General features: G+C 42.0%; 1 protein-coding gene across 2 annotated transcripts; it reads right to left on the reverse strand.

Moving 5' to 3' along the window:
• Positions 1-1,723: 1,723 nt before the first annotated feature.
• tfa (transferrin-a) lies at positions 1,724-7,998 on the reverse strand. 2 transcript variants are annotated; one of them, XM_086128393.1, is made up of 17 exons: positions 7,846-7,998; positions 7,328-7,479; positions 7,125-7,227; positions 6,756-6,947; positions 6,535-6,664; positions 6,254-6,309; positions 5,844-6,007; positions 5,544-5,697; positions 5,316-5,476; positions 4,259-4,355; positions 4,151-4,171; positions 3,777-3,941; positions 3,134-3,284; positions 2,609-2,676; positions 2,357-2,538; positions 2,059-2,251; positions 1,724-1,966 (listed from the first exon to the last, which is right to left on the reverse strand). In XM_086128393.1, exons 1-17 carry the CDS (start codon positions 7,898-7,900, stop codon positions 1,920-1,922), a joined length of 2,091 nt encoding a protein of 696 aa, XP_085984519.1. In that variant the 5' UTR covers positions 7,901-7,998; the 3' UTR covers positions 1,724-1,919. The 2 variants fall into 2 exon arrangements, with proteins under 2 accessions (XP_085984519.1, XP_085984520.1); XM_086128394.1 differs by having other exon boundaries at positions 7,328-7,476; positions 7,846-7,967.
• Positions 7,999-13,974: the final 5,976 nt, after the last annotated feature.

The following is a 13,974-nucleotide window of genomic DNA, read 5'->3' on the forward strand; positions in this document are numbered from 1 at the left end:
TGTGAGCAGACGTGGCGGAAATGTGCGCGACTCTAACCAACCAGGAATCCCCCTTCTTACATTGGTTTGCAAGTTGAAATACACAATAAATGAAATAAGCAGTAAACAGAAAGTCATAGCAACAAATTGACCCTGGCGTACAGCTAAACGCGCAGCCATGACTTCCAAAGATGAAGCGATTTGGACAAGAGAAGTTTCCCCCCTGGCGACGTGGAGGAGGAAGCTGTTGTGCGTGCTATGTCGTCAAAAGCAAGGAGATACCAGAAACCTGTTGAATCAGTGCAACAAGTAGCACTGAAGTGGTGAAATGGAAAGCACGAAAATGCGAGTTTGCACAGCCTACCCACGTAAACATTAGCATTTAGTTACTCAGAACTAGCTGGCAGCCACCGGATGAATGCAACAATCAATCGTGTCGTCCTTTGATCAGTCACATTTGCAAGGAGCAATGATGCTAACGCCGGCTGTTGGATGGAACTTTAATATTATTACGTTTACATTACAAGGCGTTTTTTATTATTCCTGATTAGTCCATTTCTTCCTGTGTTATTTATATTATTCTACATTAGTTGTACTATTGAATAAAACCGTTTTAAAGGAATAAAACATCTTAATAAAATGTTAAATTACTCTACAGCTATCTTTTTTGTCAGCACCGGTTCTTTAAAACTGGCAATCTAAAAGCAATGGTTGCCCATCTGGCAACATCACGTACTTGTCTCAACTGGTCCGTGACACAAAAAACGTGGGAGACCACTGCTCTACAGAACTATTTGCATGATATCTTCTTTTCATGAAATAAAAAAATTATGAAATAATTAGTTTAAATTTTAAAAAACACTTTTTAATCATACATTAATGCCTTGAGATGCAAGTTTAGTTTGTTTCTTGACACTGAAGTCATCTTTACCCATTAAAAGGCCATTAAGCCAATCCAACCTCTAAACAAATTCCAATGTGCTTTTTAAATGGAAAAAAAAACGCTCTATATAATCATTGAGAAAATTCAGTAAAATATGGAATAATTGCTGCCACACCAGTAAAAAAAAAAGTTCGTATCACAGGTCACTGGCAGAACGCCATTTCACTACTTGTGTCTTTTTATGTCTTAAATGTTTTTAAATACTTGGCCTTTTTTAACAGTATTATGGAAGAGCAGCATAGTTATGTAGATAATTTTGATTTGTCCCAGGTGTATTTTGCTGTATTTTGTTTTGCTGAATGTGAATCATTCACATTTAGGGGTAAATTATCACATTATGTAACAATGTTGTATTAAACTTATCGCATAAAAATGTGAAATCTTTCACATTTTAAATTTGACAAAATGGGAATTTTATTTGATGTGATTTTCAACTTTTTTCTGTGGTGGCAGCAATATATTACCATATAATTCAATTTGTCACACTTCAATTCATTCAAATCTCAATTCATTGCATATTGTGCTGCTCTTTCTGACGTGTGTGCCTTGGCCACTAGGTGGCAGTATACATGTTTAGCGTAATCCCTTGTTTATCGCAGGGGTTACGTTCCAAAAAGAACTCGTGATAAGTGAAATCTGTGAAGTAGGCATCTTATTTTTTTAACACACACACACACACACACACTTCACTGTACGAGCCCACTCAAAATTCCACTAAGCATTTCGTAGATTGTGCAAGGTTACAGAAATGGTGAGTAAAATGTGCAAAACTGAATAACCAGTAAGTTGACAACACCAAAGTACTTTCTGGTAATTATTCAGAGTGTTCAAGGCCTTTATTTGAAAAGTAAGAAAAGCAAGAGGTACTGAAACAGATTTGTGAGATGTCTAATGATTTGCGTAAGAATGCGTTTATTTCCAAGTGGCTGCTGAGATGAGAAACTTGACTATGTGGCATCAGTATGAGTATGCCTTCTTGCAAAGCGGTTTGTCCCATCTAGTTTGTCTGCTGACAGGAGTGGGAAGTGCACAGTTTCTCCAGATCTGTGGAAGGAAAAAAAAATAATAATAAAATTAAACATTTATAAGATCAGACTTGATACATATTTTGAAGGTTTAAGAACAAAAATCCAAACCTGGAGTGGAGTCACTGCATTGCCTCAGTGAGATCATAGCATCCACATAATCTGGTCCCAAAAAGCTCTTATAATCATTTGTACTTGGCACCTTCTGGAGACACTTGGTGGAATCTTTGAAAAGTAAATTCTTTTCAGGTGCAGACTCAAACATCCTAAAATTTGAATCGCTGCCGTCTTTGCCGAACCGGTCCTACAAGTTAAAGGGGAGAAGAAAAAAAATCAGCTCTGCTGTCAAATTTCACTCACCTTCTGCACTACTTGCAAGAACAATTACAAGACAATCAGTACTTCCTACCTGCTGTCCCTGAAGAATGGTGACAACGGCATTGCGAATCTCAGGACGTGTCACCACAGCGTGGGCTGGGGTGAGTGCCAGGTGGCAAGACTCAAAGTCTGAGACTGGCACTGAAGCCTTGTTGGGGCAAATCAACTCATAGTCACTGCTCGCGACATTAGCGGCCCATGCTGCACCGTTTCCTGCAATGGAGAAGAAATATGTGATGGTGTGATACTGGTGATTAGTGGCGAGCCTTGAGTGTCACGTTACCATCGCTGTTTTCTGCAACAATTGTGTGTTTAATGAAGGCCACATCACCAGCACCCTCAACAAGACATCTGAAAAGCGGAACATTTTGTAAGATTAATCTTCTCTCCCCTAATGCAGCACTTTCCAGGTTTTAAGGCATTATTCACATTTTCCAAGGCAGCACAGTGTAATAGTGGTTTGTACTCCTGCCTCAGTTAAGGGGCTCCGATTATCTCCAGGCACTCTGGATTTCTGCCCTCAATCCAAAAAGATGCACCGTAACTAACTGAAGACTAAACAGACCATATAATCAGTGAAAGCTCATTTGCCTACGTGCCCTGCAATTGGCAGGCAACTAATCCAGGATGCCTGTACCTTGCTTCATCTCCTAAAACTCAAACCAGTGACTGCTTCTCAACAGAAGTCAGCGGAAATAGACCCCAGCCACTGCTGGATTGGATAAGCCCCTTTGAGGAGAAGAGCGATAGAAAGTAGACAGCCTGATGCTTTGCCGAATTATTCATGCCTGCACTGTGAAGTGTTTACCTAAAGGCCCCAGCATAGCCGTAGTACTTCTCGTCTGCACTGGCTTGGCATTTTGCTTTGTCATCCACAGTTTTGCCACTGCCTGCACACTGAGAGCAGAACGGTGAGTCGGGTGGAGATCCGGGGGCACAGCCGCTACTGAAGAACTTGCCTGAGGAAATAAGACGATGCATTGTGATCATTTTGAGCAAGCGGCAAAATTAGGCGGATTATGACTAGATACATATATGGAAACCCGTTTAAGCAGTGAGAGGCGTCTGCAACTGCCAATAGGTTTAGCAGATTTTTCGAAGGTTTTTAAGTATTCCGAGTGTCCTATATTTCCAAAACTGACGTGAGGAAAAACAGTTCAGTTTTGCATTCCAATATAAGTTCGTTAAACCGATGTCATACCCGACTCAATTACATTCGCAGTCATATTGATGTGCGGAGTGCTAGGTGTCACAAAGCAGTCAAAACATTTGACTTCAAATTGCAAATCGTGTGGAGTCTCACAATTTAGGTCTGTTCAGATGAAATGAAAACCCCGAGTATCATGGTGTGACTCATACAGTGTTGACAAAGTTTGAAAAGTCACACCATTCAAACTTACGATTTGAGTTACCTGCGTACTGTACACATTTGAATTAGAATTGACACTTACTGAAGTCACAGTCGCCAGTCTGTTTGTGGATTTTCCCCATGGGAATGTTCCAGCCGGCGGTTCTGCCGAAGCCCGTGTGGCAGGACCTCTTCCCCCTCAGGTTGTCCCAGGTCACCCCAGAACCCTTCTTCACCACAGCAACCGCATAATAGGAGGAGGCTGAGACTATATACATGCACAAATTGTGAGTCAGATTTTTTTTTTTAAACATTCCAAAAAATATGGCCGTTCGGTTCTTTGAAATTACAAATGCTTGTTTGTCCAAGTGCCCTTGTCAATGGCTGACAACTAGGCCCAGCTGCACCCACTTATCCAAAGGCAAGAGCCCAACTGAGATGCCAACAAGGACAAGCAAATTAGATACATTTACTTACCTCCAGATTGGCTGCACTTGGCTGTGGAGAGAACACAAAGGATAAAATGTTACTTTGAAAAAAAAAAAAAAGACACGAAAAACAAAACAAAAAAAACCCAGAATATACCTTCATCGTACTGCTCCACCATGGCTGGAACCAGACCGCACTTCCCGGCGGTGTACACCTCTCCTCCATCCACTGCCATTGCATCTGCATCTTTGCTCTACAGTGAAAAGAAATAAAATGGTTGAATTACCTGTTGAATTTCAAGCGGTGTGTCAAAATTTCATGTGCCCCTTTCTGATGGACATGTCATCAAGTCTTTGTTGAGAATCCCGAAATTGATCAAAGTGACTCCATGCTCTGCTAACAATAGATGGGACGGAGGAATCATTTCCCATCCGACTTGTATCCATGCTTCTGATTAGAGCTCATTTGACCAAAATCCCCATGTAAGAGCCTGAGAATTGCAACAAAATGGCAGCATAAACCGAAGTAGCTGGCTAATCTTCATTGCAGACGTGGTGCTTAAAATTTCACAACCTGTTACGATAGACAGGTCTATCCAATTTCATGATTGTCGGTGAAACTGATTTGCTGTCCCAAGTCCAGGTTTGTATGATTGAGTGGAAAATTGCTTCAAACCAAAATGTTGAATGGTCTGAGATATTTTTTTCCCATGAGTTCCATCATTTGACATCCATACATCCATCCATTTTCTAATCCGCTTTTATCCTCACAAGGGTCGCGGAGGGTGCTGGAGTCTATCCCAGCTGTCTTCGGGCAGTAGGCGGGGACACCCTGAACCGGTTGCCAGCCAATCGCAGGGCACATAGAGACGAACAACCATCCACACTCACACTCACACCTCGGGACAAATTCAGAGAGTTCAATCAGACTGCCATGCATGTTTTTGGAATGTGGGAGGAAACCTGAGTACCCGGAGAAAACCCACGCAAGCTCGGGGAGAACATGCGAGCTCCACACAGGGAGGCCGTAGCCGGGATCGAACCCACGACCACTGCACTGTGAGGTTGACGTGCTAACCACTGGCCACCCATCATTTGACATGCCCATCCAATTTTGTGTTCATTGTAAACGTGGGTAAATTTCTTTTGAACTTTCCAAGGGAAGCGACTGAGCACGTTTGACAGACTTTTAAATGAATACAGTACATTCTCACCATGATCATCTTCATGCATTCTTCCACAGTAGGGGCACTCTGGCACAAAATTTTGTTTTCGCCATCCTCCAAGCTGTTGACACTCCATTTGTCACATTTCCGAGTCTCGAACCGGCTCACGGCACACCATGTGATCGCGTTTGATCCGGCTACATTGGCCTCTGAAATGAAATGATGCAAAATTGTCTTCAGTGTTCACCCGAGTTTGATTACTACATCTGCCGTTACCTTTGCTGAGGGAGCGCACAATGCCCAGGTAGCTGGCACCCAGATACAGGAAGGAATTTGTGTTGGCAGGCAACCTAACCAGCTTTTGAGTAGAGTCTTTGAACAGCAGATTCTTGGCGGGTGCATATGCTTCAGAGGAGAACAGATCAAAACCCTGTTGAAAAATAAAACAAGATGAGAAAAGTGAATCATGCCCAGGATTTGGTTGCACCTCCAGAGCTCAGTGGCTGGACCCGCATGGGCCTTCTGACAAATTCAAGCCACACAAAAGCATTTTTCAAACCAGGTGCCCATTCCTACCTGTAGTGAGTTGAGGCTATTCCAGATCAACTCTGCCAGCTCTGGGTCGTTGCGGGTGACCACAGCGTGAGCGGGTACCCTGGCCAGGTGGCAATTCTTGTAGTCGTCAATGGGTGCTCTGGTGTTGTCCAAGCACAGCAGCTCGTAGTCAGCCTTCATGTTGTCTGTAAATTACACAGATACCCTTTGAAGGTGATTTTTGGTACTGAAAATGCTAACATACAACCATACAGTACAGTTCGAGTATTGTTCAAAATTTTCCCAATTTTTTACACCCTTACCTCTGGGTCTCAAATGACTCCCAATTTGGAGCATGTACATGCATGCTACATTGGAATCTTTTTTTTTTTTTTGGGCTTACCACTTCAATCATGATTTAATACAAGCCAGAGAACATTGAAGGAACTGACCTGGTACAGTAAGATGCTTCACAAACGCTACATCTCCAGCGTCTTCTACCAGGCACCTAGCAACAGATTAAAAAGTGGACCCATGTGATCTGATGAATTGAGCAAATATCGTGTGAAGTTTCTAACATAGACCATGTGACTATGAAATTCGATTCCCCGTGTCAATCCCGGGAGCCTTATTTTTCTCTGTACATGTCCTCCCTCCCACTCTGAACTGTCCCTAATGCAAAAATGCACTGAGCCTACCAATTAAATTTGATAAGTGGGAGGAGACCACTTACTGGAATGCACCACCATAGTCATAGTAAGGTTCGTCGTGAGACCGCGAGCAGTCTCCCTTGCAGGCTTGACACAGTGATGAATCCTTTTCTGCTCCAGGGGCACAGCTCTTTGAGAAAAAGTTACCCACCGCTGCGTAAAAATAAATCAATCAACACATAAATGAATTAGAATTTTTTTTTTAAACTGATACTCTGTATCACAAGCCATTGATGTCACTCACCAGATTCGATACTTTCATCCTCAATGCCTCCCCACTTCAGCAAATCCAACTTAATGAGAGTTCCGATTGGGATGTTCCAGCCAGCAGATTTTCCCAAGCCAGTGTGGCAGGACCTCTTCCCTCTCAGGTCTCTGATGCCGAAGGCTCCGCCCTTCTTAACCACAGCGACGGCATAGTAGCAGCTATCCGATGCTGAACAGATTGAACAACAAGGATTTCATGTCATTTGAAAACAATATGCTTTGAGCAACTCTACATAAATTACATTTAGTGATATGTTCAAGCGCAAGTTCGGTCATTAACTGAATTGCGTCAAGCCGCCACTGATCAATTCCCCACAATGTCTTTGAAATCTTAGTGCTGACTTACTGGCACCATAGTCCTCAGCAATTATGGGATGTAGTTTGTAGTTCTCCAGCCCAGCGGTGTAGATGTCTCCTCCATCCAATGTGATTGCATCTGCGATACCCTCCTGTCCACGGGAAATTTTTTTGAAAAATTCATGAAAATTAAAAGGCAACATTGGCCACTTGGCAACTTCCTGATCCATTATGGGGAAAAGTAACACTCACGTGAATGGCAGTGATGCATCCCAAAGAGTCGGATCTCTTGACGCAAGTGAAGACAGGCGCCTTTTTGGCCATCGCCACACACTTCTCGTACTCCTTGTCCGACTTGACGCACCATCTCACATTCTCGGCAGGGGCCGACAGCACAACAGCTACTGTAAAAATGAACAGTTGAGCGTGTACAGTACAACAAAGCAAAATAGTGCATAGTATGTAGTAGTATAGCAGTGCACCAATATGAACCTTGAGCTGGATGAAGGATAAAATGCTCAAACACTTTACATACACTAGATGGGTTTCATAGTGTTCCTAGTACAGCGCAGTACTAGAAAAGTTAAATTGTACACTAATCGTGAAAGCCCATTACAGTAGTGGTAAGAGTCTTTTAAAGCCCATTTGAGCAGCAATTTACCTTCCTTGACATCAAGATTAAGTAGTACGCCATTTAATCAGACAGCATACTAGGACGCCGATAAACGCTGGAGAGTAAATGTTTTCATGTTTAAAATATTGCCATTTACCCAAGTAGCTGAGCAGCAGCGCAGGGCGAAGAAGTGACAAGAGGAGATGCTTCATGGTGGACAGTCTCCAAGTCAGCAGAGTGAGCAGTAGTCAGAGCGTCCTTTTATAGCCACATTCTAGGCTTGGAGGAGGGGAGGGGAGGGCCGATGAATCATGTTTGCTCAGTTTGGGTACGTGTGTGAACCTTGCCTAATAGACACAAGGACAAAAGACTAATGGAACTTAAAATAAACATTTTGGAGCAAAGTTTCGGGCTGCGCTTTTTATGCAAACAGAACAGAAAGATTGATAATCACAGGCAACATGAGATTTGGTTGAATATTTTCATCCAAAATAATCCGATTTAACATTCAAAGTTAGCTTTGTGAATTGGCAGTTTTGGGACAATTAGGGAGCTCATACTGAAATTCAAATGAAGCGAATGTTAATCAATAGAATGTTTAGTTATACTTGAAACATTAGATTTAGACTTGTCAAAATAGCCATTAGTTCAAAGCCAAGTGGGGCTGCTAATTAGCTTAACATTTCGATCTAGCATTTAATATTTTGAAAATCTACAATAGGACACATTCAGTCGATGTGAAGAAAAAGTCTTTCAAAAACTCAAGTCCACAAACAACGTTTTAAGGTAAAAACGTGACTGACAAAATATTGCTGTTACTTTCAACGTGGGACGCTTCACAAACAGCACCACATATCAAACCACAAGTTGTCGTAACAATTGCTTCCCCCACCTCACAAACAACAACTTTTTTCCTTGTTACGATTGCCACTATGTGACGAACACAGAAGAGAGAACCAAAATCTCCTCTTCACTATTTTATATCTTCTTGGCCCACCTGATGGCTAATTGACCTCAGGTGCTGGTAGGGAAGGGCGCTCCCAGTGGTGGCCAGAAAAAATGCGGGCAAGATTAATAAATATTTGAATTCCAACATTTCAACATTTCAACAGCCTCAAAAATAAATCTTGGATTGCCTAAGGATTCACATTTGAGCCATTCAACCAATCCATGCATTTTCTAATCCGCTTATTGTAACGAGGGTTGGGGGACACCCTAAACTGGCCACCAGCCAATTGCAGGGCACACGTAGACGAACAACCAGCCGCGCTCACACTCACAGACAATTTAGAGTGTTCCATTGACCTGCCATGCATGTTTTTAGAATTGGGAGGAAACGGGAGTACCCAGAGAAAAACCACGCAGGCACGGGGAGAACATGCAAACTCCACACACGGAGGCCGGAGCCGGAATCGAACCCTGCACCTCCGCACTGTGAGGCGGACGTGCTAACCAGTCGTCCATCGTATATGTATATGAAAAATATGAATCCCATATGATTCATAATCATGACATCAACTCATTTTTATGAGAAGTGAAATAAGGACCGAGGAGTATACTAAAAGTTGGATTGTGTATGGAGATACAGTAATGGTAACAGGTATGTTGATACCAAACCGAACTTTGTATTATTAACGCAGTCGACTCATGAAAGGCCGTGTTACATATGACCATGTTTACCGTGTCAACATCACTCAAGAAAAGAGGCAAAAGGTTCACATGGTCACTTTGATAACTGTAACCAGTAACACTTCCCACTTTGTTCTTCATGAACAAATAATGGAAATCACCTGAGATAGGTTTCGTAACACGTTTGGGTTTTCTTTGACCTCCCATTTTAGTGTTTCAACACTGGAATGTTTGCACTGCAATTCCAATCAAATGTTTAACCATGACAAAATAGCACTTATAATGGTGCTGACCTTATTTTGGCATGTTTGTGATGTTCTGGGACTTTTGTACAGAACAAAGAGGTGAGGTCAGGATGTTGAGACTATTTTTACAGACAGGAGTTCCTGCTTTTCTAGTTAAGATTACCTCAAATTATACAGTTCCAAATTAAACTCAAATACAGTAAAACCACTCACCTTTTGAAGAAGGTTCCTGTTATCAGATGCTACTGAGGTCTGTGTTGAGAAACATTTGGGAATGACAATTTCAAATATTATGAAAAATACACACACGAGGATAATCGGGCCAAATTTAAGATCCGATATAAGTCAGGCTAGTTCCGTTCATCAAAATATTATCGTGTGGTGTGAGGTGGGTTAAAGAGTAATTCGGCCTTCTTCCCGAATTCCAATCAACATTAGCAAAAAGGTGATTATTGCATGTCTTGAAAAGATTATTAGAAATTATCCCATAGTGAGGTTTGTGTTCAGAATGATTCCCCTCTCCCTCATTTGCTTGGGACGACAATCATATGTTCAGCCGGGTACACACATTCCTGTAATTTAATAAATTTCCTCCATTCCGCTCAAAGTCAGCAAAGGCCCGATTATCAGATGTCTCAAAAACGATAATCCTGAGCAATTATCTCAAGGTTTGATTTGTGTGTGTGTGTGTGTGTGTGTGTGTGTGTGTGTGTACGTACGTAGTGTGAGTTTGTTTCTACCCAATCTGCTGGCACATCATTCCGACCTGACAGTTGCAAAAGTTAAGGCTATGTCCTGAGATTCAGCATTTTTTTTTTCAATTCCAATCACGTCAGCAAATGCATGAAACAATGTGTGTGACATCTAAACTGGTGAACAACAGCTGCAGAGGAAACGTGTTGTTCTGTTCAACAGTTGATGATGAGTAGTCCATGCTACTGAGGACTGGGAGGGAGTGTAAAGGTTGAAGGTGAGTCATGGGCTTCATTTGGATAGTTTCTTACAAAATCAACACTTGATTATGCTAATCAAAAATCCCCAGCCAGACCTTATCTCTCCTGAAGTCAGATACACACATACCGACTTTAATCGCTGTCACTCGGTTTTAAAATGTGAGTGACCGCACACACTGTGGGGAAGAAAATCAACATATTTGCTGAATGCGCTAATAGTTATGTTATCTATAGCTTAATTTTAGTATTGTGTATGGCCGATGCAAGGCCACATGTGCCAGCTTCATGCCGAATGTGGGCCAAATGTCTTTGGTGACTGGGTAGTCTAGTATCAAATCTATACAGTATTCTACTTTTACACAGTATATAGTTACTTGGGATATCTTGTTTGAGTTTTCCACCCCGATGTAGTTACCACATAAGCTAAATTAGCCTAGCTTAGTCTTTTGTACTTTCCGATGGTCTGAATCTATCTTTCACATCTGAGCATGGACGTATCTGTGAATGGACGAACCATGTCGCTGACTCCCCGTCGGGAGAAGGGAAACCACCGACGGACATTTTACGTTGCCACTCGCTAAGCCCATCAGACAAAAATGCGAAATGTAAACCGAACCTCTGTGTGTCACAATTCACAATGGTCAGATAATATTTTTGTCTTTTGGTCACTTTGAAATCGCTTCGCCAGCCCCTCTCCTATTGGACGGACCTTTTGACGTCACTGCGACCGCTCTCTTGAATTGAAAATTTTTTGAATTCCAGGGCGTGTCGTGGTGTGGCATGCATCTACCGGTACGTTCCGTCCTTGAATTTTTGTCGCACATTGCTCTATGAAATGGGTTTGTCGATGGCATGCTGTGCGTTGCTATGTGCAATCGTATCTTAACACAGGATAATTACTCAGGATGATCTTTTCCAGCCATCCGATCGGGCAGGAGTTGACTTTGACCCGAGAGTGAGAAAATGTTTAAATTTGGCCCGATTTTCTGTATGTGCGTAGCCAGATCAGAGTCCGCCATGAAAAGGGCCTTAAATTCTCCCGTTGATCGTTATGTGTGTACCCTTACATGATTAGCAATCGTTTTATGTCACAGTCCGGTGATCCGGAGCTCAGCCCGACTCAGTGTTGGATCTTAGACTGGAATTATTGACAGGTTCAATCTTTACACTTGTCAGCCTCTAATGTTTTCTCAGCACATCGGGGCTATAAATCATTCTTAAAACACCCTACACAAGATAATTGTTTAGGAAAATCTCTCAGAGACGTACGATAAACCAAAGACTTTACGATTGTGCCCATGACTGCATCGTTGTATGGGGGGAGTGGGAGCACCTATCAAACATTTCCCCTGTTTCTTGCCAATCCCATGTCTCCAGTTTTTGTCCATCACCAGAATAGTGATGTGATAAAACTAAAATGTCTGCCCTTGCACAACCACGCGACGTGCAAAAAGTGGCGATGAACCCCTGCTAAACATTAACTTCCATTGGGATCATTTGGAGAAGCAGTCAAAAGTTGGGCCCAAAGTGGGGTTAACACTCGCTTATGCAACGGGACACCCATTGAACGGGGTCGGAGGGTCCCACTTTATTGATCCAGTTGTTTGCTTTGTATTTCTCCAATTCAGCACAGTTAATCTTTTTTCTTTTTTTTTTAAGTGGGACATTTGTGTTGGCAAGGACATTTTTTGTTTGTATATGGAAAGTTAAAGTAATTCTCCATAACGGATGCTTCAGTAGAAATAATCAAATTAGACAATGTGGTTGGATAAGTGTGCACACCTTAACCAGTGATGTGGCTGCATTCACAATTAACCAATAGCATTCAAACTCACGTGAAATGCAAGTCAGTACACATCTACCTCCGTTTAAAGCACAGGTGTCAAACTCAAGGCCCGGGGGCCAGATGTGGCCCGCCACATCATTTTATGTGGCCCGCAAAAGCAAATCAAGCATGTCAAATTCCATAATGCTTGCTAAGGTCTGAACCAAAATTTCAAATTGTCATATGTAATCCACAATAACAGTCATTATTCTTGACTTCTGATTTTAAAACTAGCTATTCATCAATTTGTTGTGCGCTGTGCATGTAATATGTGGTGTTGATTAAACATGTACAGTATATGGTTTCCCAAATTCATAACAGCCCTCCAAGGCAAACCGTAACTACAATGTGGCCCACGACAAAAATGAGTTTGACACCCCTGGTTTAAAGTGCCTCTGATTAACCTGAAATAAAGTTCAGTGGTTCAAGCAGTTTTCCAGATATTTCGGTCGCCACAATTTTGGCATCAGTCAGGAGAAAGCTTACAAAATGTGGTATTTGAACAGGGGTGTGCAGGCTTTTGAAATCCTGTCTCAGTGGTTTCAACATGTTAAACAAACCTGAAGGAACCAATAACTGTGATGTGATGAAAACCCCCAGCCTCATTCATTGATTTTAAGTTCCAAATACGTTTAACCAGATGTTTCGAGGTAGTGTTATAAAAGGTGCTGGTTGGTGGTCTCATTTGGCCTGCGGCACCTTTTGTTCACTTCACAAAACAAAAACCAAAAAAAACTCATGAACGGTCATTTCTGCACAGTGAGTGGTCAAGTCCTTTTCTATTTGTACAGATGCAAGTCTCTTTCTTAAAAAAAAATCTCTTTAGCAGTGATGTCTAAAAATGACGACAACCTGTATGCAGTTGGAAGACACGGAAATGGGGAATTATTGATCTAAAACAGCTCTTTGAACACGCCGTATAAAGGCAAAATTGTGAGCCCATGATACAATGCGGGAAAACAATTATGCCGAATCGGTAAGTTTGCACGCACCTTTTCAAAGTCTACAATTTCTGTGGTGTTTGTTGATGTGATTCTCAGCGCAACCCAATTTTATTTATATATGGCACTTTTAAAAAAAACAACCAGAGCTGAGGGACGCCAGAGTACAAGTTATAGTATCTGCTCCCTCTTAAAAATCCCAGTTAAGACTGAAGCTCAGTTGAAAAATGTGTTATATGATTACGAAAAAAAATATATGTATGTATGAGTTAAAAATTGTATTAAGTGAATAAGTATTTGATTGATATTGGAGCTTCAGAGTTCAACCGTTCGTCAGCATTTTAGTTCACGGGATTTATAGGGTGTGGCTAAAACAGGGCTATGTGTCACATTTTGGTCTACACATCGAAAATGCATCTTGACTCCGGATACTCCTCTGTCGCCGCCACTTTAGAGTGCCACGTTGTTGGCTGTGAGTGTAGGTACATCACGCAGAGAAAGACGAAGAGTGTGGAGGGGGCGTTAAAAAAAAAGGCTGACATGACAGCTAGCATGTGTGCAAGGATTTTGAGGTGAAGTGTATATTTTTGAGCGCCTCATTGTTGCGCCGTGAAATGGCCCTGCAGCAACCCGGTGAAATATAACCACTGGAGGGCTTTCGCGGATATATTTTGCGTCTCAAACATGTTGAAA

The sequence above is a fragment of the Hippocampus guttulatus genome, chromosome 14, assembly GCF_054856545.1.
Source record: "Hippocampus guttulatus isolate MCC_2025c chromosome 14, RoL_Hgut_1.0, whole genome shotgun sequence".
In the NCBI taxonomy this organism is placed as follows: Eukaryota; Metazoa; Chordata; class Actinopteri; order Syngnathiformes; family Syngnathidae; genus Hippocampus; species Hippocampus guttulatus.